Source organism: Gobio gobio (assembly GCF_949357685.1).
Source record: "Gobio gobio genome assembly, chromosome: 20".
In the NCBI taxonomy this organism is placed as follows: domain Eukaryota; kingdom Metazoa; phylum Chordata; class Actinopteri; order Cypriniformes; family Gobionidae; genus Gobio; species Gobio gobio.
The window spans coordinates 25,559,363-25,586,869 of record NC_137113.1 but is presented as its reverse complement, the minus strand read 5'-3'; the positions used below and the strand labels follow the sequence as shown (position 1 = coordinate 25,586,869).

Genomic DNA, 27,507 nt, shown 5'->3' with positions numbered 1-27,507 from the left:
CGTTTCCCCCCTCTGGCTAGGAGGACTTTGGAGGCTCGGGCTTCAGCGCGATCCTAGGCCGGGGTCCCCTGGGGGGAGGCGGCTTGCCTCTGCTGGAAGAGCGCGATCTGGCGCGGCCGCTCGGTCTTCGCTGAGACGAAGGGGGCCGCGCTGGGCGCTGCGCGGAGCTCGGCGCTGGCTGGTTACGAGGACGGCGAGCGGCGGAGCTATTGCTATCGGCGGGGCGTCGAGGCAGAAAGAGGTTCATGGCTTGAGACGTCTTCTGTACCTCGGAAAAGCGATCGACGATCCCCTTGACTGCTGGGCCGAATAGGCCGGATGAGGAGAGCGGGGCGTTGAGAAAAGCCGCGCGCTCCATTTCTCGCATATCCGCGAGCGTGAGCCAGAAGTGCCGCTCAGCTACCGTGAGGGAGGCCATAGAGCGTCCGAGGGCTTGTGCTGCGGTCTTGGTAGCGCGGAGGGCAAGATCCGTCGTGGTAACACCGTCGCGCTTCTCAAATCCGTAACCAGCTCAGTGTCTGTGCTTTTCTCGTCCAAATCGCGGAGGAGATTAGCCTGGAGGATTTGCAGCACGGCCATAGAATGCAGAGCAGACGCAGCTTGACCGGAGGCAGCGAAAGCGCGGCCGATCAGCGATGACGTCATTCTGCAGGCCTTGGACGGGAGAACAGCCTTTGAGCGCCAACCGGAGGGCGGGCAAAGGTGCGCTGCGACCGCCTCTTCCACCGGAGGGATAGCACTGTAGCCTTTCTCAGCAGCGCCGTCAACTTGTGAGAGCGTCGAAGATGCTTGAGACAAAACCCTCGCGGAAAGTGGCGCGTTCCAGGACTTCGCGAGCTCCTTGTGAAGTTCAGGCAGGAAAGGTGCAGTCCTGGAGGTGGGCGCGCGGCAGCAACTGTTGAGGAAACATCCGTCGAGCCGATTCGGTGCTGCCACCTTCGGCGGAGACCATTCGAGGCCTAGCTGCTCGACAGCCCGGGTGAGAAGGCGCAAGAGTTCCGCGTCCTCACCCGCTCGAGAGCGTCCGGAGGCCCGGACTGAAGAGGACCAATCCTCACTGTCGGATGCCATGATGGAGCAGCTGTCGGCGCGTTCCTCAGCTGCATCCGCCTCATCCCCGGAGGCGGCAACAGACATGGCGGCCTGGGGTGGGGGCGGGGAAGGCGAGAGAGAAGCTGGCGGGAAAGGTTCCGGCGAGCTCTTCTCCGTGAACTCCGGTGTCCGCTGCGAGCGGCGCTTCTTCTTGCGCGGCTTAACAGGAACAGAATGGATGTCATCCTCGAACTGATCGAGTCGAGCCCGCAGGGTTGACATCGTCAAGTCCTCGCACTCCGGGCATCCGCCGGCAAGGAGTGCGGCAGCGGCGTGATCGCGGCCCAGGCAGAGAGCGCAAATCACGTGGCGGTCTCCGGAACTGAGCGGCACGTGACACAAGCCGCAGAGGGAACGAGACATTTTGAAACAAACGCTCGGCTCTTTTTGGGAAAGTGTGACGCAGCGGCGACAACACTTGAGCAATAAAAGGAAATAATGCTGCCGGATAGCAGAGCAGGCACAGAAGGCTGAAGGTGGCGAAAATGCAGCCGGCTTCTTCAGGCGCTGTCCTAAGCTTGCTGTGCTGCGCGGTCAACGGCGGCGGGTCCCAGATCCAGCGATGCGAAGAGCTTCGCTGAAGAACAGAAAATCGAATATGCAGCCCGTGAGCCCCGCTTATATACACGTGGCCACGCTCCACCTGTAGGCAAATGAAGCTCATTGGTCGCCACGTCACGCGGGCTCACCGATAGGCTGCTGCAGTTGCCAGCAGAGCAGCCAATAGCACGCTGGAATAGCCTGCTATGGTCTGCCAGGCTGCCGCACTGCGTTGACAATATTACAAAATTAAGGATAATAAATTATTATAAATAAATTATGTGCAATAAATTATGGACAGAGCTATCCGGAAAAAAAAGTGTAAAGTGCAGTGGAAAGTGGTTGCATATTACATTTAGAAGTACAGTGCAAAAATGCAAATGTAAACATTGGTACTATAAATACAGTCGGCAGTGCAAATGAGCATAATCCAGTTAAGATATGGCAGTGCAAGATGCATATGTAAACAGTTGTTACTGTGATAAACAGTCGGTAGTGCAAATAAAGTGAAGGAAGATGTGAGGTAGGAGAGTTATCAGTTTATGAGGGAAGTGGATCAACGGGGGTTTGAGTTCAGTAAAGAGACAGCTCTGGGGAAAAAATTGTTCTTTAGTCTGCTGGTCCTGGTCCGGTGGATCCTGAAACGCCTGCCGGAGGGCAGGAGAGAAAACAGTCTGTGGGCTGGGTGAGAGGAGTCCTTGAGGATGCTGTGAGCTCGATGCAGGCAGCGTTTCCTCTGGATGTGCTCGATGGCAGGCAGTGGAGTCCCTGTGATGCGCTGGGCAGTTTTCACCACCCGCTGCAGTGCCTTGCGCTCCGCAACAGAGCAGCTCCCATACCACACTGCCACACAGTTGGTCAGGATGCTTTCTATTGCGCAGCGATAGAAGTTCACCAGGATAGCCGAGGAGAGCTGATTCTTCCTCAGTGTCCTCAGGAAGAAGAGGCGCTGGTGAGCCTTCTTGACCAGGCTGGAGGTGTTGGTCGTCCATGACATGTCCGCCGAGATGTGGATCCCCAGGAACTTGAAACTGGAGACACGCTCAACAGCCATTCCATTGATGTGGATGGTGTCGTGTGTGCCTCTTGACTCTTTCCTGAAGTCCACGATGAGCTCCTTCGTTTTGGTGGTGTTGAGGACCAGGTTATTATCAGCGCACCATGTGGCCAGGTGCTGGATCTCTTCCCTGTAGGCAGTCTCATCGTTGTTGCTGATGAGCCCGATCACCGTAGTGTCGTCCGCAAACTTGACGATAGAATTAGATCCATACACAGGCTTGCAGTCGGCGGTGAAGAGGGAGTAGAGAAACGGGCTTAGCACACAGCCCTGTGGTACACCAGTGTTGAGTGTGATGGATGTGGAGCAGGTGAATCCTGAACGAACATTCTGGGGTCTGTCAGTTAGGAAGTCCAAAATCCAGTTACACATTGAAGTGTTGATGCCCAGGTCTCCAAGTTTGGCTATTAACTTGGATGGGATGACAGTGTTGAATGCTGAGCTGAAGTCAACAAACAGCATGCGTGCATACGTGTTCTTATGGTCCAGATGGGTGAGCACAGAGTGCAGTGCCATGGAAACGGCATCCTCTGTGCTCCTATTGCTGCGGTAGGCAAACTGGTGTGAGTCCAATGTGGATGGTAGAGAGTCTTTTAGGTGTTCCAGGACCAGCCGCTCAAAGCACTTCATGACGATGGGTGTGAGTGCTACAGGGCGGTAGTCATTAGGGCACCTCGGGTTAGAGTGTTTTGGCACTGGCACAATGGAAGTGCGTTTAAAGCATGAAGGTACAGCTGCTTGGGCAAGAGACAGGTTGAAAATGTCTGTAAAAACCCCAGCGAGCTGCTCCGCACATGCCCTGAGCACACGTCCAGGGATGTTGTCTGGTCCAGCAGCCTTGTGTGCGCTGATCCGGCTCAGTGCCTTGCAGACATCTGTGGAGGAGAGTGTGATTGGTGGGTGGTCAGCTGAGGGTTTGAGCTTGGTGGCAGTTTCTCTGTTGTCTCTTTCAAAACGAGCATAAAAGTAATTTAGCTCGTTCAGGAAGTTGACATCAGTGGCTGCGGGGGTGGAGTGGGGGGGTTTGTAGTCACTGATAGCCTGAATGCCCTGCCACATGCGTCGAGAGTCAGAGTTGGAAAAGTGACCCTCTATCTTTAGCTTGTAGCAGTGCTTGGCCTTTTTGATGCCCCTCTTCAGGTTTGCCCTGGACGTACTGTAGGCTTGTGCATCACCTGATCTGAAGGCAGTATTGCGTGACTTCAGCAGGAGTCGAACTTCCCTGTTCATCCAAGGCTTCTGATTAGGGTATGTGGTGATCTGTTTCTGGGTTGTAACACTGTCGATGGTGGTATTGATATGATCCAATACAGAGGAAGTGAATGAGTCAATGTCCGTGTGAGCGCCACTGGTGGCTTGAGAAGCAAACATACTCCAGTCTGTGTTTAGAAACCTTTCCTGGAGTGTGGAGTCTGCCCCCGCAGGCCACACCTTGATGGTCTTTACTGATGGCTTCACACGGTTGATGAGGGGTGAATATTTGGGTGATAGAAACAAAGAGAGGTGGTCTGACTGTCCCAGGTGGGGGAGGGGTGTCGCAACGTAAGCGCCAGCCATGTTTGTGTAAACATGGTCTAAGGTTTTGTTTCCTCTGATGTGGCAGGAAACATGCTGGTGAAACTTGGGTAGCACTGACTTTAGGTTTGAATGATTAAAGTCACCTGCAACAATAAACGCAGCTTCCGGGTGATCAGTCTGTTGTTTACTGATGGCTGCGTGAAGTTCTTTCATAGCAAGCTTGGCATCAGCATCCGGGGGAATATAGGCTGCAGTGATAATAGTGGAGGTGAACTCCCGCGGTAGATAAAACGGTCTACATTTAACCATGAGAAACTCCAGGTTAGCTGAACAATGACTCCCAACAATAGCAGAGTTTGTGCACCAAGCTTTGTTAATATAAATGCACAATCCACCCCCTCTGCTCTTCCCGGAGCCATCTAGTGTTCTATCCGCCCAGAGTGTGTGGCGTCCCGCTAGCTCAATAGCGGTGTCCGGTATTCCGCTGTTTAACCAGGTTTCAGTGAAGATTAGGACGTTACAGTTCAAAAGTTTCTTACTGTGTGTAATGCTGAGTCGAATCTCCTCCATTTTGTTCACTAGCGATCGTACATTGGCAAGGAAAATGCTGGGTAAAGAGAGCCGGTAAGGAGTTAGCCTTAGCTTAGCTCTTAGACCTCCACGCTTACCCCGCCTTTGTTTACGATCACAGCGCCGCCTTCTAGCACTTCCGCCCGGCCGGGCAGAGCGCATCGCCTCGGGCGTCCTAGCGATCTCAGGAAGGAGTTGAAGATTGTCCATAAAACTGTCGGAAATTCGCAAACCAATATCCAAAAGCTCACAACGGGTGTACGATGTAAAAGCACAACTGTTCTGTACGAACAGACCCGAGATGAACAAGAAAAATACCGCAAAATTATCTAGTCCAATAGGTGTACGGCACTGTTTTCTATAAAGCTTCTTTGCAGTGATATTAGGACAAGCGCTAAACAAATGAATCTGAATTGAATTGAAAATAACTTAAACATTTAAAGGGATAGTTTACCCCAAAATGAAAATCACCCCATGATTTACTCACCCTCAAGCCATCCTAGGTGTATATGACATTCTACATTCAGACGAACACAATCAGAGTTATATTAAAAAATGTCCTGGCTAATCCAAGCATTATAATGGCAGCCCAAAATGTGAAGCCCAAAAAAGTGTATCCATCATATCCATGATAAAAGCAATCCACTGGGGCTCCAGGGGTAAATAAAGACCTTCTGAAGCAAAGTGATATGCTTGTATAAGAAAAATATCCATATTTAACATGTTATAAAATAAAATATCTAGCTTCCGCAGACCATATTCCGTATTCAGGGGGATCCTTGGCATTAAAAAGTCTGAAAACCCCAAACCCCTGGCCCTAAAAAGTAAAAGTCTGACTACAAGACTATAATGCAAAGTAAATGTACTGTAACATTCCAATCAGAGCTCTGGATGTATATGAGTCTCTGTAAAAAAAAAAAAACTGTTTGTGAGTCTCAAATTCAGGGTTACTTTTTTAAAAATGGAAGGAGAGAAGGACAAAGTGAGGAGGGACCAAGCAGAATACCTCTCCTCCAGCTCCCCCTCTCCTCCTTCAAACCCCTGAGCTTGTTTGTCAGATTTTAACCTGTGTTTTTCCTGTGGCTCCGAACTGTCTGAACTCAGTTGACATGAATGAGATGTGGCTGCTCATAGCTGCGCGCTGTGTGTTTGTGTGTTAATGTGTATGTACAAGTGTGTCTTCGTGTCTCTCTGATTCTGGAGACGTCTCTCCCGCATGGTTGAGTCTTAGTGGGTGTGCACTGACATTTGCGTCCTCCTGGCCCCCTGCCTCTGTCTCATCTCCCTCCTGTTCCTCTGAGGCTAAAGTAAGGGTCTATGCTCTCTAACAAAGCTACTCATTACCACACTCTTTGGGCTTTTCTCTAGCTCTGCATTTGCCCTCTGGGTGTCATGATGATCTAATGCAAAACTTTCTGACTCTTATAATAGAAATAACAGACCATATTTCTTGTAAAAGTTGCAAAAGGGAGGGGGTCACCTAATTTAGTGGTAGTTGTTTAGAGTAAAATGATACACAGGAAAAACTTCACAACCCTACTCCATTACACTTGAGAAGCAGCAAAGATAGAGAGAGGATGACAAAAGGCCAACCAGCAGGACAGGACCAACCACGGGAAAATGACACTGCGCAACAGGCATACATTTCTAATGCTTTGGCAATGTAAAGTTTTCACCATGTCAATAACATTGTCTGAAAGAAAGAGTATAAATGTTTCACCTAAATAAGAACTATCGATATGAATAATTCCCTAAACTTCTGCAGCAAGTATTAATAGAATTAGTGTGCAAATTATTTCACATAAACTGTGCACATTAAGTAAATGACACAATGGTCTATTGGAATGGCACAATGTGAATTTGACTAATTGGTTATATGCGGGTTACACATTACACAAGAGTAATTCAGTTCTACATTGCATAAAGCAAAGCCAAGCTGTTCACCCTGCAATATAATTAGATATGGCATCCTACGAATAATTGCAGATAAAATCACTCAACACAGATCCAAAGATACAGAACCCTGTTCCGCATTAAAACACAGCGGCACGGGAAATGTGACAGGGCTGTCTGTATAAGCGCTTTTTGGAATGACTGCGATGCAACCGCTTATATTACTACAATAAATTATGTAGTAATGATTATTACAATTAAATGAGACAACCAAACTAATTATACATTTGAATCAAAAAGACATTGTTCTGTAATTTGTGTTAGTTGGGTAACTATTAGATCTTTATTAAAAGGGTGAACCTCATTAGGCTCCCTGTCACGTACTGCTCCGAGACACGAAGGGGTTAGGATCCAAATGCAGCTTTATTTTAAAGGGTAATCCACACTCGTAGTCAACAAACAGGCAAGAGGTCATAACAGGTTATCAGTCCAATCAGGCAAACAAGACAAGATAGACAGGCAAACAGGTAATCCACGGAACAGGCAAGAAATCCAAAACCAAGAGACAAGAAACCAGGGAAAACGCTCAGAAATGCAGTGTGAACAAAACAAGACTTTGCAATGAATGACAGACATGACCAGGCTTATAAAGTGTGAGCTAACAGGTAATGGGGTGCAGGTGGATGTAATCAGGAAGGAAGTCTGGGTAGTGAGTGATGTGGGAAATGTAGTCCTCAGATGAAGTGACAGTCCGGGATGGAGTGCCCTCTGGTGGTAACCACGGGCACTCTGATTTGTGATCGTGACACTCCCATTGTTTTGTACTGATATCTATGTATGCCAAAGAATTATAATAAAGCCAAACAAATTTCAGTTCTTACACATAGGGCCAGATTTACTAACAGCTTGCACAGCGCAAACCCTCTTTTGGCCTTAAAAAAAAAATAGTCACACTGTAAAAAATGATTGTGATTTTAACGGTAAAAGACTGTAAAAATGCTACGGTGAAAAACAGTTAATTGGTTAACACAGTGGTTCCCAACCACGTTCCTGGAGGACCCCCAACAGTGCACATTTTGGATGTGTCCTTTGTCTGACACACCCACATCAGGTCTTGGAGTAGCTACTAATGAGCTGATGACCTGAATCAGGTGTGTTTGATTGAGGAGACATGCAAAATGTGCACTGTTGGGGGTCCTCCAGGAACGTGGTTGGGAACCACTGGGTTAACAGAAAGTTTCCGTACTATGGTGACTAACCTTACATTTAATTTACAGTAAAATACCGTTAAATTTACAGTTTTAAGAAGTGAAAAAGAACAAGTCATTGTGTATTTTACAGTGAAAAAACGTAAATTGACATTCCCAGAATTCCCTGCATGACACTTCGCATTTGATGTATTTTCATTGAAATAACTGTTTCTTCTTAGTTTTTTCTCATCAATTATGTACATTAGGGTTTTATGTTACATCTAATGTTGTTAAATTAATGTTTATTGCATTTTAAAATTTCATGTGTGTTACCATGATGGCTTTAGTGTTTGCGTGAATGACTGTGCACCTTCTATATAGTATTGTCCTCTTAAAAGCTGCTTGTGATGAGCTTTGATTCATCACGTGATTCTCATCTCCACTGTGATTGGTGCTTGTCAGTATCAAAGGCGCATAATAGATATTAGTATTTCAATAGGTCGGTAAATTAACATTATTTCAGTTAATGGAATAGGGTTTTTACCGTAAATGTATTATAGTGTACACACGTAATTATTACAATATAAACCTTTAAATTATATGGTTTTGAACTGTGAAATAAAAGTTTTTTAACCCTATTTATTACATTATAAACCTTTAAATTATATGGTGCTGTCCCGTAAAACCTAAAACGCTACTGCCGTATTTCTTCCAAAAAGTTCTGGCAAGCACAGCTGCCGGTTTTTTACCGTAAATTTAATGGGGATTTTAATAGTATTTAAATGAATCACACAAGGTGATTTACACGCTAGTCAATTTACTGGTATTTGCACCATTATTTAAATGCCCCCAAAAAAGCATGATAAACATTTTGCGCCAGTGTTGTTAGTAGATCACCCACACCTCATGATCAGCAGCTCTGCTTGTTTGCGACCCTACACTAATTTGCGCTGCTCTTGGTAAATTGTGTTGGTCATTATGGAAATGATCCGGCTGCGTCTGTGTTCTTTAATTTGTGCGTCGTCAGTAGATCACACACCCTATTAACTGTAATAGGAAGAGGTCAAGAGGATGATGCTTTAAGTCCCCGATATACTCACAGGAAAGTTTTTTTCGTTCTTCATTTATGGGTAAAACGGAGCTAGAAAAATAAGTGAGCAGCGATATACTGTTAGCGAACATCCGACACCACAAACTCTGCTGAGAGCACTGTTTATAAGTAATATAGTTTTCCGCTTATAGTTTTCGCAAGACAAAAACGTTGTCTCAGTGTGGAGAGAAAAAGATGCGTTTTCAAAATAAATCCTTTTAGTGTGGACAAGGCCTGAGAGAGACAGATGATGATACAAATTAGCCCTATTGTGATTGAACAATCATGTCAGATAGCATTGCTTCTGGCCCAGCATGGCTGACTGCCAGAACACTGTATATGTTAACCCCTCAGGAAGGACTCGTGGTGCTATCCCAGGATGCCCTTTTTATCAGATCTCCTACACTGTCTACTAGACACTGGCCTGTACTTTGTATCTAAACACATTAGTCTGTGTTGTAGGAGAAATAAATATGTGTCACTCTCTGCAACTCGTATTCAGTGTGTGAGACATCATGGCAACGGGAGTCAGGATTGAGTCTGTATGCAATGAGGCAAACGGTGAAAGCCCAGCAGGACGTCTAATAAAGCTGGAGTCAATGACTTCAGCCGTCTGAGCATAAGCATGGCACATCCTCAAAGTCACGCTCAATGAGGACAATCATCTCGACATGACTGAAAACAACCACCAAATGATTTTATGTTGTTATTCCCTTAACAAGATGAAAGCATTAGTTGGTAAACAGACAGCAGTTGTCATATTCTCTTGACAAGAGACCAATCTAAAAAGGAAGCCTCACATACTGATTAACAGGCAAACAGACAATATCTTCGAGTTGAGTCAGTTCACTTGACCGCCATCTTGGTAAAACCACAGGTCAGCTATTTTTTATGTATGCAATACACAAAAGAATGCAGTACCAATTTTTCCTTTCAGGTACTTTTTTGTAAGCAGTATTAGGCATATAAATGGCCAAAATGTTTGTCAAGATTATGTTTTAGTTATATTTTATCAACAAACAAATAAACAATTAATAATAAATTAAAAAAAAACATAATACTTTTAAGCAGTTATCCCCTTTAAGTTGAATTATATACACTATATTGACAAAAGTTTTGGCCTGTACATGCACATGAGCTTTAATGACATCCCATTCTTAATCCGTAGGGTTTAATATGGAGTTGGCCCACCTTTGCAGCTATAACAGCTTCTTCTGGGAAGGCTTTTCATAAGGTTTCGGAGTGTGTTTATGGGAATTTTTGACCATTCTTCTAGAAGTGCATTTGTGAGGTCAGGCACTGATGTTGGACGAGAAGGCCTGGTTCTCAGTCTCCGCTCTAATTCATCCCAAACCTGTTCTGTCTGGTTGAGGTCAGGAGTCTGTGCAGGCCAGTCAAGTTCCTCCACACCAAACTTGCTCATCCATGTCTTTATGGACCTTGCTTTGTGCACTGGTGCGCAGTCATGTTGAAACAGGAAGGGGCCATCCCCAAAAATGATTTGAGGGGTGTCCCAGTACGTTTGGCATTATAGTGTTTATATAGTTGTAGTCATTTCTACAGATCCCATAAAGGAACAGAGTGATGGAGAAAATATGAAATGGGAGGAAAATGTATATTTCAATTGTTTTGTGTTTCCGCCAAGAAAATTTGCATTTGCACTTTAGTGGATGCTTCGTTTCTACAAGGAACACAAAACGAAATGCAAACGAATGCAAAAACACTGAAATATAAATTTTCCTAGCATCTCACGTTTTTCCCCATGACCATGTCCTCTATGGGGTTCCGTATATTAATACATTTTTTTGAATAAAATGCATATATTTATGTTATATAATACAATAAATATAATTCAATTATATATACAGTATAAACATGCAAATATTTCTTAAATATATACATGAAAGATGTATGTATTTATATATACATAATAATTATACACAGTACACACACATATATTATGCAAACACAAACTTTTATTTTGGATGCGATTAATCACGCTAAATATTTCCCCAGCACTAAATAAAATCTAACAACAATGGTGTCATATTTCACTTCCATGGCGTAAAGAATTCCAAGGCCACAGTTAATATGAATAAGCAAACTTGTGATCAGTTCTTAAAGGAGAGAACTTCAAATCCTACAGCTGCCATATTGAGCATTACCATTTCTCACATTACCTCGTATTCCGTCTGAATCCTGCCAAAAAGACCGAAAGTGCACGGGTGCCCATATCGTATTGGGAGAGGAGGACAGCTGTTCAGCATTGTCTAGCCCAATGACTGATAGGTGTGAGCTCCCAAGAGACACCTAGAAGAAACAGATGTTTATCTTAGTCTGAGTTGAGTTTTACTCTCCTCAAGAGAATTTAGAAAACACTAGGGTGGGATGCAAACGGAGATGGCAGGGGAACGGCTGCTCCCATCCAATTACACTGCTATCTGTTGCCCTGCTCCACTGCAAATGCTTTTTCTGTCCTCCCTGGTAGATGTCATCACGGAGGTGACTATATTCTCATGCCTTTCTGATGTGTTGTTTTTCTTAGGCCGCGGTGGCCTACTGCCACTGGCATCGGCCGGCCAAAGGCCAGAGCGCTTGTGCTTGACAATCACATTAGATCTCATCACTGTCCCTAGTTGGTTAAAGGGTGTTGGACAGAATTAGAGACCTCACTAGGGAAACAAGTGGAGGCCGTAGGAAATAGAGCAATAATGGAGTGTCAAGGATTTGAAGAACACAGTACCCAGGAGGACACAGGGATGCAGGAAAGGGTTCTCTGGGACAAAGCCAATATAACGACAGTCCTGTGAATGCCAAGAGTTGTTAACTGCTTAGACATATTTATTGTTTAATGTGACTAGTGTAATAGAAATAAAGTGCATCCAGTTTGTATATTGAGTGTGAATTCAATGACTGCCTGCTACACAAACAGTCTTTTGACTGCCAGCAGATGCTGAATGACTATATTGATCAAATATGACAATATGCTGATTGTCAGCCTCAGGGTTCACAGCTAACAGCTCCAACGTACTGATATGCACTGCCATAGCCTAATACTTTTACCCTTAATACTTATGACAATATGTCAGCAAAATTAGATCTAATCCAATTAGTGCCATTTTCTGATCTCACCTATTATATGGGATTAGAACATAAAACACTACAAAGTGCATTTCTGTCAGACTGATTGGTGCAGATCGTAGCGCACTTGACTCAATGGAGCCTAGGTTTGATTCCAGCCTGAGTTATGTTTTGAACTTTCCTTCTGAACATGAACGGTTCTTCAGAACATAGGTTTCTCTTGCCTACTCTATTTTTTTAAATATAGCCTATAGAAATTAAATCATTATGTAACAATGAAATAATGATTGATTTTAATTTTATTTAAAATAATAGACTCATTCAAAGCAAGGCCGTAACCAGGTCAAACAGGACAGTGAACAAAATTCTAGTTGGGAAATAATCCTTTTGGGACTATTTTCAAACAATATTTGCATTAATTTGCGTAAAATATATTATTAGTCGTCGCGAGATTCTTCGCATGACTGTATACATATATAGATCTGCATTTGAATTCCCTAGTGGTCTGGTGGTAGAATTTTTGTAAACCGTGTCAAAGGTTCCGGGTTCTAATCTGCTCTCATATAGTTTTTTTCTTCTTCTTCATTCAAATCAAACATGTTCATCAATGATTGTATATTAAGAGCATGGACACGTTTGTGTGCATTCTGTTTTGTGATTTCACCGGAAAGAATAGAGTCTCTCTCCGCGCTTGTCTGTGGTCTGTGTGTGAAGAAGCCAAAAGAGAATGTAAACCCCGACTACTTTGATTTGATTGGCCATCTCAATAATTTTGACCAGAGAAAAACATATTTTTCTATGGCTCTGATTTTGACATTGACGAGCGCTGTTAGACCATTTTCGTTTCGACTGTCTGATAAGCCTCACATTCTGTTCCTGTCAATCACGCTGTGTCAACCAATTATACTGCATGAGGGAGGGGCGAGCCAACTCTCTCACACACACACACACACACACACACACAAATAAGGCAGCAAGCGTGGCACGTGCAACGACTCAGCAAAAAGGTGCTTTTCAGAACAGCGCGCGGGCCGCACTAACACTAAGCTTTGATGTTAAGTAGGGGGCCACAAAATCATCTTTCGGGCCGCGAGTTTGAGACCCCTGCTCTACACTGTCCAACAAAAAAAAAAAAAATAGAATTGCAAAAAAGTTTTAATTTCACAATATATATGTATTTTTTATCAAATAAATGCAGCCTTGGTGAGCATTTAAGAAACTTTGACCACAAACCTTTGAATAGTATAGTGAATTTTCCTTCAATTCAATAGGGCATTTAAATTCTAGCTCCTGTCACCTCAAATCAAATACAGGAATTCAAGGGTAAACATAAACGCATTCTTGATTCAATCCTGAATGACATCTCTGTTGGACATAATGTTTGGGTAAATGATTACTCTTGTCTCCTCACAGGACTCTGCAGGAGTTGCTGAAGCAGCCAGGAGGGGAGGTGAGTCCTGTGGATGGACCATTGAGCAGCACCACATCTGTCGGAGCAAATGGCATCTCTGCCAGGATGCTTCGCAGCCGCAGTGGTGAGATCACTTACTCTGCTGTTCTCCCTACATACGAACATACAAGAAAAAAACTGCTATAGATTCTGCATTTATGGATGCGTCACCTTTGTACTCGCACAGCTTCCCAACGGGGCTCTCTTCCCAAGAGTATTGCATGACAACGCACACTGTGAAATCACTGGCTCACAGCTGCTCAATTCTTTTTGTTCTTGTTAATAGCAAAAAACAACAAATATTTGTTTCTTTGTTTCTTTGTAGTTTAACGGCAGCTACCTCGGCTAAATTTATGGTGCGAAAAAAAGTGGGAAATATAAAAATAGAATAAAGATAGTAAAAAATAAATAAATAAAATATACAACCCCAAATCAGAAAAAGTTGGGACAGTATTGAAAACGCAAAAAAAAAAAAAAAAAAGTGATTTCTAAATTTACTTTGACTTGTATTTCATTGCAGACAATATGAACACAAAATATTTCATGTTTTGTCTGGTCAACTTCATGTCTTTGTAAATATGCATCCTTTCCTGTCATTCAGACCTACAACACATTTCAAAAAAAGTTGGTACAGTAAAGCATTTACCACGTTTAGGGACTGAAGACACCAAGTGATGAAGTGTTTCAGGTGTAATTTTGTCCCATTCTTCCTGCAAACAAGTCTTAAGGTGGGCAACAGTACGGGGTCTTCGACAGGTCGGGACTGCAGACAGGCCAGTCAAGTACCCGTACCCTCTTCCTCCGCAGCCAGGACTTTGTAATGTGTGCAGAATGTGGTTTTGCATTGTCTTGTTGAAATATGCATGGACGTCCCTGGAAAAGATGTCTTCTTGAAGGCCGCATATTATGCTCCAAAATCTCTGTGTACTTTTCAGCATTAATGGTGCCTTCACAGAAGTGCAAGTTACCTTTGCCAAGGGCACTGACACAACCCCATACCATGACAGACCCTGGCTTTTGGACTTGTTGCTGGTAACAGTCAGGATGATCCTTTTCTTCTTTGGTCCGGAGCACACGGTGTCCATTCCTCCAAAAAAATACCTGAAATACTGATTCATCTGACCACAGTACACGTTTCCACTGTATGATGGTCCATCCCAGATGCCTCCGAGCCCAGAGAAGTCGACGACGCTTCTGGACACTGTTAACATAGGGCTTCCTTTTGGCACACTACAGTTTTAACTGGCATTTGTGGCTGTAACTACGTACTGTGGTACTTGACAAAGGTTTGCCAAAGTAGTCCTGAGCCCATGTGGTGATAGATGAATGACGATTCTTGATGCAGTGTCGCCTGAGGGATCGGAGATCACGGTTGTTCAGCTTAGGCTTGCGCCCTTGTCCTTTACGCACTGAAATTCCTCCAGATTCCTTGAATCTTTTAATTATGTTATGCACTGTTGAATGTGAAATATCCAAATCTCTTCCTATCTTTCTTTGAGGAACATTGTTTTTAAACATTTCAATAATTTTCTCACGTATTTGTTGGCAAACTGGCGATCCTCGGCCCATCTTTGCTCCTAGACCTTTCTTGTATGCTGCTTTTGTACCATATCATAATTACAATCACCTGTTGACATCACCTGTTTCAAATCACATCATTATTTAACCATTTTACCTCATTACTAGCCCTAAATTGCTCCTGTCCCAACTTTTTTTGAAATGTGTTGCAGGTCTGAATGACAGGAAAGGATGCATATTTACAAATGACATGAAGTTGACCAGACAAAACATGAAATATTTTGTGTTCATATTGTCTGCAATGAAATACAAGTCAAAGTAAATTTAGAAATCACTTCTTTTTTTTATTATTTGCGTTTTTCATACTGTCCCAACTTTTTCTGATTTGGGGTTATAGTTTAATGCCAGCTACCTCGGCTAAATTTATGGCGAGAAAAAAAGTGAGAAATATAAAATAGAATAAAGATAGTAAAAAATAAATAAATAAAATATAGAACAACAAAATAAAAAGGTAAGTAAAAATAATTATAAAAGGGTTATCTTCAAGAGAAAGTTTATCTTTGATAAGAATTATAAAACTAAATCTGGTCTTATACTCAATTAAAAATCTTTAGCATTGAAATAGCATTGGACCCATTGACTTTCAAAAGCTCAAACATTTAAAATAAATAAAGATAATATAATAAAAAATTATATATTTACATATATTTTGCATATACCCAATCATTTTAGTGGCTAATGAAAATTCAGCTTTGCCATCACAATAAATAAATGACAATATCTTTTTTGTAATATTATATTATATTTAAAATATAATATAAAACAGACAAACAGATAGATAGACAGCCACACAGACAGACATGATAGATAGATAGATAGATAGATAGATAGATAGATAGATAGATAGATAGATAGATAGATAGATAGATAGATAGATAGATAGATAGATAGATAGATAGATAGATAGATAGATAGATAGATAGATAGATAGAAAAATGTGCCTATATACTTCGAATATATATACTTTAATATATTCCAGTAAAAATACTACAATAGAAAGATTTGTTCACAATTTCATTCATTAATCTTCAAATACTGAAATCAGAATTATTGAATAATGGGCATAAAAAGATTCACCCTCACCCACGGTGATTGTTCCCAGGTGTGCATCTTGCCACTTATGAGTTTGATTGAGATAAAGTGGCTCTCTCACTCTGCTTCTTTCTACACCTTACCTTTTTATCCTTGGTTTTCTCCCCCATAATTTCCATTTCTCCTCAAGAGCCAGAGGAATATAAATCTGTAACCTCCTTTTCTTACTCATCTATAAACGCAAGCGAGGTCGTCTCATCTGCGATTGCACTCGGTGGATTTACACGGGCGTGAGACACAGCGGGCTTTAGACCGACAGTTGATGCGGGGTTTATGCTGATATCCAGCGTCTGTGCCAGGCTTAAGCGGCACACTTTCCTCTCCTCTTTATGAGGGGGATTTAAGTTTCGCTCCACAGTGCTTAGAGGTTTTAGCGATGCGACTGTACACATCTCACTGCGTACTTTCTGTGTCCTCAGTAATAATGTGAAAATTATAGTACTTGTGCTGTTTTTGGTCTTGCACTGGGAACGTGACATTTAATGCCAGGGTTCAAAAGGCATGTCTTCACGTTGGCTTTTATCTGCATAGGGTTAAATTTGGAATATTACTCTGCCACAGTGCCTGGAAGAGTAAGTGTGATAAGCACTATTTGGTTAAAGGGCCTGAGGCTGTGTAATCACACAATGCCTGGGAAGAGATGTTGTATGTTGTGGCACCAACAGCGGTGTGTTGTAAATCAGCGCAATAAGCCCCACGGGTCAGCAAGCAACAGCCTCATTCATTTAAAGTCAACATGTCACCCTTATTTACTTAACTGAAGCTGAGTTTAAAGCAAATTCCTGGAACTATGAAGAACAATTCATCAGTGGATGAAAAAAAAAGTACACTGAAAAAAAAGGGTCAAATTTACATAATTTTTCCTTGTCAAGTTTTTGCACGCATATATTTTAAGTAAATTTCACATATGGAATTAACCAAGTTAAGTAAAATTAACAAAGAAAATTAGTAATTTTAACTTGGTCAGTAAAAGGTTGAGTAATGTCAACTTAGTTGAAGTTTCCTTTGAAACACTTTTTACTCTAACAATAGCACACTTTTTTAAAGTGTAAGTTTTACTTAGAAACACATGAAGATATTGTTTAGACACCATATCAACATAGTAACACTGCACCTGAACATGAACTGTCGCAATGTTAGGCCAGGTGTGACAAGTGTTTTTTGCTATAGTTTCAGCCCGACGCGGTTATCATTTTCGCGTTCAGTGCCACGTTGTTTAAAAATCAAATGCATTCGCGCCCAATGGGCATGCTGGTCTGAAAACGAGGTGTGTTCAGGCGCATTGTTGGCGCGTTGCTATTTTGAGCCAACTGAAAAGGACTGTGCCATTGACCAAACCTGGTCTAAATTCAATAGTGCAGTATTTTTTGTGTTTTTTAAAGGGCGTGTTAGTAATATGAGCCTATAGGCGGGTGCACAACGCACGTACACTCTGCTTATTACACACACAGGGACACGCAGCAGCACACAAACATTTTTATGTTTTTTGTAAAAAAATTTACTTCTTCCAGCGTGCGTGCAGTTGAGTTCTGTTGACAACTATGCGTCACTCCGTTGCTCTGATTGGTTGTAGCCCCGTTGGTTACACGCCCCATAATCACAGCCCAATGGAGCAGTCTCAGACTCATATTCTGACTAAGTATGACGACGTCAGGCTAACAAAATAGAGAAAGCTTTGGTGAAAACTAAGTGGATGTTTAATAACTACAATAGAAATTTCTCACTAGAAATTACATCAAAAGTGGAAAATGGTCATAAAAGGTAGATTTACACACAAATTAACCAACCGCAACTTTCAGACGCCATCTTTATTCTTTAGCTAAACTGTCAACAGAATGGAAAGCACAGGGGATACTGAGGGATAACAAAAGGCAGTGAAGGATACATGTTGCCTTTAAAAATCGATCAGATGAAGGTATCTCAGGAGACAGGAAGTGAAGCTAACTATTATTCGAACATGCCTTGATGTCTTCCAACCTTGGAATGCATCCCCCGAAGGCAGCATTTTTTAAGCTTTCAGATGCAGCCTTGGTCTTACTGCACTATTTTACACTTTTCACCATCCAATTGACTCCTGGCCTACATTTTTTTTCCTTTGAAAAATATCCTGTTTCAAGCAAATATGCATTAAAGTAGTAAAGCGGCTTGTAGATGACAATTCATGTTGATAATATATTTTCAAAGCACTGCACTATGAACAAATCTAGAGAAGTTGCTTTATCATATAACCTGATTATTGCATTCTTTCACAGTAATTTATCTGTGGTGTTGATTTGTTCTAATACTAAATCTAGAAGATTCTTACGCATACATTTTCTGATTTTCTCATATTCTGGAATGTGCTCAGAGTTCAATTACCCTTTATTTCTATTCAGATGTCAAATAGCCCTAAAACTCATCTGGTGAAATCTATTCACTATACTGCAATATATTTACATCCTTCAACAGTTCTTGCATTGATCCTCCATTAAATAACCCTTCCCTTCTTTAGATAGACTCTTATGATAAAGGTTCTTTATTGGCATCTATAATTCCATGAAGAACCTTTAACATCCACTGAACCTTTTCAGGGATCTTTAAAGTGGAAAATTTCATTGTTTTCCTCACACTTGTTTCTCTTTATTCTCTATCTTACCAAGATACTCAAAGACACAAATATTGTATTTTCTGTAATTTTGCAAGAATATTCTGGCATAGGTAAAATACCTCCACGCCCCACCCCTGTTTCACCTTGGCAAAATAGATAGCAGGCATGAAGTCTAAACCTCCAGCCTATCCACAGTCAGACTATAGTCAGACATCCGTCACCTCTATCACGAAAAACTGAAACAATATAGAAATACTTTAAGAAAGAAAAAAGAACAAAACACAAAAATTCAACTCAGGGAAATTGAAGAATCCTTAGAATCCAACCACTTCTGGAAACATTGGAAAACACTAAACAAATCTTCCCATCAAGAACTAGCCATTCAGAATGGAGATGTTTGGATAAACCACTTCTCCAACCTTTTTAGTAATGTCAACAAAAATCAGGAACAAAATGCCCTGTCTGACAAACTAAAGGTTTTAGAATCAACCATCAAAGACTACCAGAACCCCTTAGACTCTCCAATAACACTAGCCGAACTATTAGACAAAATACAAACCCTCAAATCGCAAAAAGCCTGTGGTGTCGATGGCATCCTAAATGAAATGATTAAATACACAGACCACAAATTCAAATTAGCCATTCTCAAGCTCTTCAACATCATCCTGAGTTTAGGTATATTTCCCAACATTTGGAACAAAGGTCTTATTACACCAATACATAAAAACAGAGACAGATTTGACCCTAGTAACTACCGTGGTATATGTGTAAACAGCACCCTAGGCAAACTCTTCTGCAACATCCTAAACGGCAGACTAGCCCATTTTCTCAGAGACAGAAATGTTCTGAGCAAATCTCAAATTGGCTTCCAACCAAAATATCGCACATCAGACCATATATACACTCTCCATACCTTAATCGACAAGCAAATCAACCAAAACAAAAGTAAAATTTTCTCATGTTTTGTTGACTTCAACAAAGCTTTTGACTCCTTTTGGCACGAATGCCTTTTAATTCAATTAATCCAGTGCGGCATCGGAGGAAAAACATATGACATAATCAAATCAATGTACACCAACAACAAATTTGCAGTTAAAATTGGTAACAAACACACAGAATTCCTCTCTCAGAGTCGTGGAGTGAGACAGGGCTGCAGTTTAAGTCCCGCGCTGTTCAATATCTACATAAATGAGCTAGCGCAGGCCCTGGATCAGTCTGTGGCCCCTGGCCTTACTCTACTGGACACTGAGGTCAAGTGCCTTCTGTTTGCTGATGATCTGGTGCTGCTGTCTCCCACTAAAGAGGGTCTGCAGCAGCATCTAGACCTCCTAAACAACTTCTGTCAGTCATGGGCTCTGTCAGTTAACCCCAAAAAGACTAAAATAGTGATTTTCCAAAAAAGACCCAGACGCCAAGACCAACATCATAGTTTTAAATTAGGCCACATGCCCCTCGAACACACGCAGGATTACACTTACATTGGCATAAATATTAGCAACACAGGAAATTTAAAAAAAGCGGTTAAAGACTTGAGAGAAAAGGCACAGAGAGCTTTTTATGCAATTAAGAGAAATATTCAAATTGACATCCCTATCAGAATCTGGCTAAAAATAATGAAAACCGTAATAGAGCCCATCGCGCTGTACGGGAGTGAAGTCTGGGGTCCACTCACAGACCAAGAGTTCTCCACATGGGACAAACACCCAATAGAGACTCTGCAGACCGAGCTGTGCAAAATCTTGCTGCGAGTTCAGTGCAAAACCCCAAATAATGCCTGTAGAGCAGAATTAGGACTATACCCCCTTGTGATAACCATTCAAAAAAGAGCCATTAAAGTCCATGCCCACTTAAAAAAATAGCGATGAACAGACCCTCCATCACAAAGCCCTGACCTACCAAGAGCTGAAGCCAGAGAACAACGCCCTCGGCCGATTGGTCTTAGAGCTGACGTCACAAACAGACAATAAAAACACAGCCAGACCAAACCAAATCATTCAAACACAAAAAGAAAAATACCTCAAACATTGGACAGACGCAACAGACAAACAGAGTAAACTGGAATGCTATTTGGCCCTTAACAGAAAATATTAATTGGCAGGATACCTGAGTAAAGTGAGCGACCCTAAACTGAGGAAAGTCCTGAGCATGTACAGACTCAGTGAACACAGTCTGAGCATAGAGACAGGCAGACACAGACAGACCTGGCTGCCCAAGGAGGAGCAACTGTGTCCTCACTGCACAGAGAATCAGCTGGAAACAGAGCTACACTTTTTGACATTCTGCCCCAATTATAAAAATATTAGAGACACTTTCTATCCCCTTTTCACAACCCACCAGACAGACTTCCTTCAAAAATCAAATATGGACAAACTCCCACTCCTGCTAGGAGAAAGCCCAGCGAACGCACACCTGGCTGCCCGATACGTGCGGTCCTGCCACGACAAAAGAGCCTCCAGCAGGACAGAGCTACCAACTGTGGAAATATTAGAAGATTAGACTTTTTTATTGCTGTTTATTTTCATGTCATTTCTATTTTATTTTTATTATTTATTCATTTTTATCGTATAGTGTTATGAATGCTTTGGCAATGTAAAGATTTCTTTCACCATGCCAATAAAGCTATTTGAATCTTGAAAAAAAAAAAATCTATAGGTTAAAAGGCATCAGAGCTTGTAAGACAGCATGTGTGTTTATATGAGCACATGTGCTATGGCATGACAGTGTCATACACAAAGACGAACGGTCCAATTTTAGACTTCCTCTTATGCAGTCCACTCTTTAATTCTCTGCCACCGGCATTTCAGGCTTTGTTTTTATTTGCCACCACACACACACACTACAGCATCATAGACGTCTCTTTTGCTTCAGGGCTAAGAACATACACAACAGGCCTTGATAGGGAGATGGTGGCACTCCAGTGAAGAGCGTGAACAATGACGCACAAATACACAGATGCCACCCCGTTCCATATTAGTGCATCTCTGCTGCACATTTTCAATCCCCCATTCAATTCACATTGCCATCCCCAAATATGACAGGCAGGATGTTTACCATGGGCTTGAGGAATCACTTTTGGGCTCTCACTTTGTTTTGAGTTATACATCAGTCTGTCCCTGAAGCCAAAAAGAAATCAAAAATACTCTGCTAAATGGTAACTCACTTTAAAGCCATCAGCTACATAACATTACCACAGTTGTAACATGCTTTTGGAAAAATATGACAGAGGGATTGAATGGCTAGGCTGCACTGAGACTTATGGGCTGTTGAAAATCTTTTTTTAATATAATTTTTATTTTTATATAATATATTTTACATATTTATTCTATATTTATTATGTTGTATTAACAATATTAATTTATTTTAACGCAGGTCTACATGATTTAATTGCATGTCTTTTACCTATTCATAATTACAGATTCATCTAATCATCTTTATGTTTAGTAATTTATTTATATATATTGTGCTGCCTTGCAATCTAAAAACATCCAAGCATATTTCTGACACATTAAAGTATAGTGAAAATGATAATAATAATAATTATGCATATAGTGGGGGGTTATTATCTGTGGGTTGTAGTCAAATTTATTTTTATCCTAGTTTGTTTAATTACACACAGTATATATATATATATACTTCCCAGCCAAAAAAAGTCGCTGTTGGGATTTAAATAGGCAAATGCTTAAGCATCTACGAATGGATTATTATTGCAGGGATTGTTTTGTTTCTATGTTACGTATATGTTTGGCAACCGTTCTTCTAACTCTAAATGATGGAGTGTGTAGTTTTTTAATTCCTAAACAACCATGTAGGATGACACATCATGGCCATATTCCAGGTTGACAATGTCAAGATTCATCAGGCTCAAACTGTGAAAGAATGGTTGGGAGGGAGCATGGAGAATGATTTTCACACATGAATTGGCACCTCTGCTCTGAGTCCAGACCTTAAAATCATTGAAAGTCTTTGAGTCTGCTGGAGTGTCAAACGGTCATGTTTTAAAGTTCGATTAGTTCGAATTGTAAAGATGTGGTGCTGCGTGGCGTTTCTCTCATTGTGCCCTCTTTCCGCATTGTTTTGCTATAATGTTTGAGGCTCCTCATAATAAGATTCATAATTTACGAATCATAACCTGCCAAATTGGCTAGTGCGGTGATATGCGTTACCCACCAGGATGCCAGTGTTAATTTCAAACCCTGTATATATATTGCTGTGTGTATTTGTCATTTTTATTAGTTTTTATATTTAAATTTAGCTTGAATGTATTTAGAATTTAATTTAGTTTTAGTAATTTTAGTACTTTTAGTACCAAGGCAACACTTCTAATTTTAGTTTTTCATTTAATATTTACATTTTATTTTATTTCAATGAACGAAAAAACAATTGTTAATAGTTTTAGCTATCAATAACAACACTGGCTGTAGTGGGCTGACTACTTTTTATTTTTTATCCCAGTTCATGCCTGCAGTAATGGAGAGATTTGTCTTTTGTACATTTTTGTTTTTGTAAAAACATTTTTTCCCACAGCAACTAAATGTTTATCATACATTAGATTTAAAATTGTATACCATTGTCACAATGCTGTGCTTTAGGACCTCTATAGGAATCTGAAAACTGTTCAGCAATTGCTTAGAAATATGCATGATTAATATCCAGCTAAACTGCTCAGTACGCAATGCACACAGCCCTAAAATATTACATAACGTATCAAAAGTTGTTATTTTGCCTCTGGACTTCCTTACAATGATTTTGACTTCAAAGGTCTAGTCAGAAATATCTAATGAATACATTAACGTGCTCAGAGGACATCACCCTCGCTCTTCTATCCCTCTCGCTCAATTAGATCACATATACTTAATCTTACAAAAAATCTGGTTTGATATATCTTTGTGACGCTATAGGTCTTGCTTTACCTTGAAAAACCCTCTTCATTAGTTTCTCCCTTTACTCTTCATCATTATCTAACACAGCAGAGAGTGTCAAGAGGGCACATGGATAATAAATGGTGGTTAACGGCACTGCTGATGTTGTATTAAAGCTAATGTCCTCAGGGCACCATGCACTCAGTTGATCAAGATTTAGAAAAGAGACCTGAGGAAGGTAATACTTCCCTTAAACAACAGCTAAAGACAGCTAATCTACAACTGCAGAGAATAAAAAGCAAAGAATCTCAAATGATCTTGAGCAAGCTTGGTTTAACCGATGTAATTTGCATGCAAATAAACATCAGAATTACCCAGACATGCCTTTGATGCAGCATGGTGACATCAGAACAGTCCCAGACAGTCCCAGTTTTTGGATGTACTAAATCACCACACTGAAGGGTATGCTGTTGGCTTTAATGCAACATTAATTTAAAGTATTAAAAGCACTGTTTGCCACTACTAGGAAATGCCAGGATGATTTCAGAATGTCTAACACAGGTTTACCTCAAAAGAACGGCTGTCCACATCTCTCAACACACCGCTCATGTTAAATGAGATGTGACTAATGAGTAATGGAACAAACAGGAAAAAAAGAAAAGCAACATCTAACATTCATTAAATGCATCAATGTCTTTCCTGTGCCGTCACCCACAGCTTACAAAGAAAAATAGGTCATTCAGGCTGGAGCATCTGAACCACATCTCAATGGTCAATATAGGGTCACTGCATATAGAGCGAATTTAAGTAGGTCTCTATTGCAGTTCATCAAAGCGAGTTCAAACAAGTAGTTTGTGCTTTTTAAAATAACTAAACTACTCATCAGCCATTAGTCTCCAGAAGGGCTGCACGATTAATCGAAATCGAACCGCAATCGCGATTTGGGTAATGTGCGATTATGAAAGCGCAAAGGCTGCGATTTTAATTAAATAAATGCCCAGTGTGTCAGTGAAGTAAACGCTGCTCCGTCTGAAAGCACTGCGAGTTTGAGTCGCTTATAATGTGCGTTTGAAAAAGCAACACGTGTCAAATGTCTTCACAAACTAGTAATGTGAAGCGTTCATAAACCTGTTGTCCAACAAAATACATTTTAATCGACACTTCATATCGTCAGTCGAGCCGATGTGGCTTCTTATCACAGAATGTCAATCAGCACTGAATACTTTATTATTATTAAAATACCCGAGAAGGCTTGAAGAACTCAAATACACCATATCTTGTCGCGGAAGTATTATCTTCATGTTTAATCAGTCAAAGCGTTTCTATCTTCGTTTTATTCAGCCTACAGCAAGCTTCACATTATGGATTTCCCATTAGGGATTTCCTGAAAACAAACGATTACTTCTCTGAGGAAAATGTGGAGTTTCTGCTCGAGGGCGCCCTCTGGCTTCGAGTATGAATTAAACTTTTGGGTAGAAAATAAGAAAAATAATACTTCTAAATAAATGTATATGACAATCCATATGTTTTTCTTCAATGTACAGGAGTTTTTATCCCCACAGTTCATGCATAAGAGGCTCATATTTCATATTAAAGACATAGACTTTAAGAAATTGATATCACAGATAAAAAGCACAGATTTTTATAATAATATATATATTTTTTACAAAATCCTTAGACCTTTCTAATGATTTTTAGTCATAGGCTGTCTGCATAATAACAGGTAACCCATCATTTTTTTTGTAAAATAAGTTTTCTGTAAAATATAAATATTATTATTATGCTGTTATATTTATTCTTAAATGCTATTTTAAATTTTTAATAATAGTAATATTTATTATTTTTATTTAGCAATAATAATAATCATAATAATTATTATTAGCCATATTAATATATAAATATAAAATGTTATATACACACTTTTAATTTGTAAAATAAATAAATAATAATAATCGCATTTTAAATCACAATCGCAATTTTAAAGAGAATAATCGCAATTAGATATTTTCCCCAAATCGTGCAGCTCTAGTCTCCAGTCACATGATCCTTCAGAAATCTTTCTAATACGCTGATTTGGTGCTCAAGAAACATTTCGTATTATTGATGTTGAAAACAGTTGTGCTGATTAATATTTTTGTGGAAATGTTCTTTGATATTAAGTTTAAAAGAACAAATGTATTTGAAATAGAAATAGAAACACTATACATGTCTTTACTGTCACTTTTGATCAGTTCAATGCATCCTTGCTGAAATCTTACTGACCTCAAACTTCATACTTACATTCATGAAATATATTGTACCCACATATACAGACTTCTAATTTTAAATTTCTTCTATCCTTCTTCTGTATTCCAGAACAGTACCATCTAAACAATGCCGGCTTCTCTTTTTGTACACCGGCCGGACTTTCTCATCCTCAAAGCAACATCAGTATACCAGGCCTGGCGCTGAATAAGTACAACTCTCTGAAAGCAGTTGGTAAGAACACAGTGTGCACAACATTCATTTACAGATGCTGAATTATTTCATGCTCTGCTGGATGTCATAAACAACAGTCCCAAAGTTTGACTGAAAGAATCAGGGAAGCCTTCTGCTGTGGGGAGGACCAGTCATGATTCCTGTCTTGTTTCCCTGGTTTTGTGTTAGTGTTTTCTGTTCCTATAGTTTTTGTGTTCACTGCCTATGTTCAGTTCCTATGTTAGGTTTTGTAGTCCTTTGTAGTCCTTTTGTTGATAGGTCCCCCCTGTTCATTAGTCTTGATTGTTCCCAGATGTACAGTGTACATTTTAGGACATCCTCAGACCTCAGTCATGGCATCATGCCTCAGACTAAAAAGCATCGGACGAAACAGACTCAGAAGGAAGTGTGGAAGTTTTGAAATGGCCCACCTCAATGTGACGTCACATGCACACATTTTTCTTACTGCTTTAATTAAATGTTACACTGGTTAAGTTGTGTAGAACATGTCCCACTGAGATTATTTTGTAAATTTGTATTATTTGCTAGTTTTATTAGCACGTTTAAAAACTTAGCTAAATAACACATTGCAACTAGCTAACTTGTATATGTTGGCAAACTTATGTGAAGTAAAATAAATCTTTTGAGACTGTGCTGTTATAAGCATGGCGCTGTGTTGTGTACAGAGGTTACCAGGGAAACTGCTTTATTTCTGCTGACCAGTGTAACATTCAATTCAAACTAAGAATAAAATATCAAGTACAGTTTACCTTCGGCTTACCACTCTCTCTCTCTTAGCTTTTTTTAATGCTTGAATAACACTTAGCCTACATAAAGAACATTGCCAAGGAATTACATATAAATATCTAAAATGAATACCATCAATTCACAAGTTCACACTTACAAATAAGTCGGATAGATTAAGTTGGTAAACGTATTTGGCGTGCTGTCCGGAGAGGGGGCTCTGAGCTTGGTAATTGGCCCGAATGCAGAGTAGTAGGAATGCAGTTCCTTAGGCATGACATCTTTTTGTCATATGACTGAGGTCTGAGGATGTCCTGAAATGTACACCGTGTGCATTTATACCCTTGTGTTTCCCATGTACTTTGTTTTGCCCCTCATGGCTAAATGTTTGGTGAGCTTATTCTGTTACCTGGTTCTGTTCTGTGATCTCCGTGTTGGATTTGTTTAAGTTTATTCTGTCAATAAACTTACTTTGTATGGACCCAGGGGGGTATTCCAGAAAGCATGTTATGTGACATACCCAGGTATGTTTAAGGGTAAGCAAGTGGATTATCTCAACTTTCGGTTCCAAAAACGTAGGTCAATTTCAGGGTATGCAAGTAGCCATAGCAACTTACTCTCTGAACATAACCTGCAGGTTCTGTTCCCAGGGTTAGTTTGATTCAGAGGTGTTCATCGCATACATGCCCTATTGATGAGGCTCTAGTGG

At 40.8% G+C, this 27,507-nt stretch overlaps 1 protein-coding gene across 1 annotated transcript in view; it reads left to right on the top strand.

The window, feature by feature from the left end:
* shisa8b (shisa family member 8b) overlaps nucleotides 1–27,507 on the top strand; it is a 51,777-nt gene that overhangs the window by 9,952 nt on the left and 14,318 nt on the right. Inside the window, exons 2-3 of the mRNA XM_079845897.1 lie at nucleotides 13,445–13,566; nucleotides 25,953–26,075. Of these exons, the coding sequence (XP_079702023.1) occupies nucleotides 13,445–13,566; nucleotides 25,953–26,075 (245 nt within the window). The remainder of the gene's footprint in view (nucleotides 1–13,444; nucleotides 13,567–25,952; nucleotides 26,076–27,507) is intronic.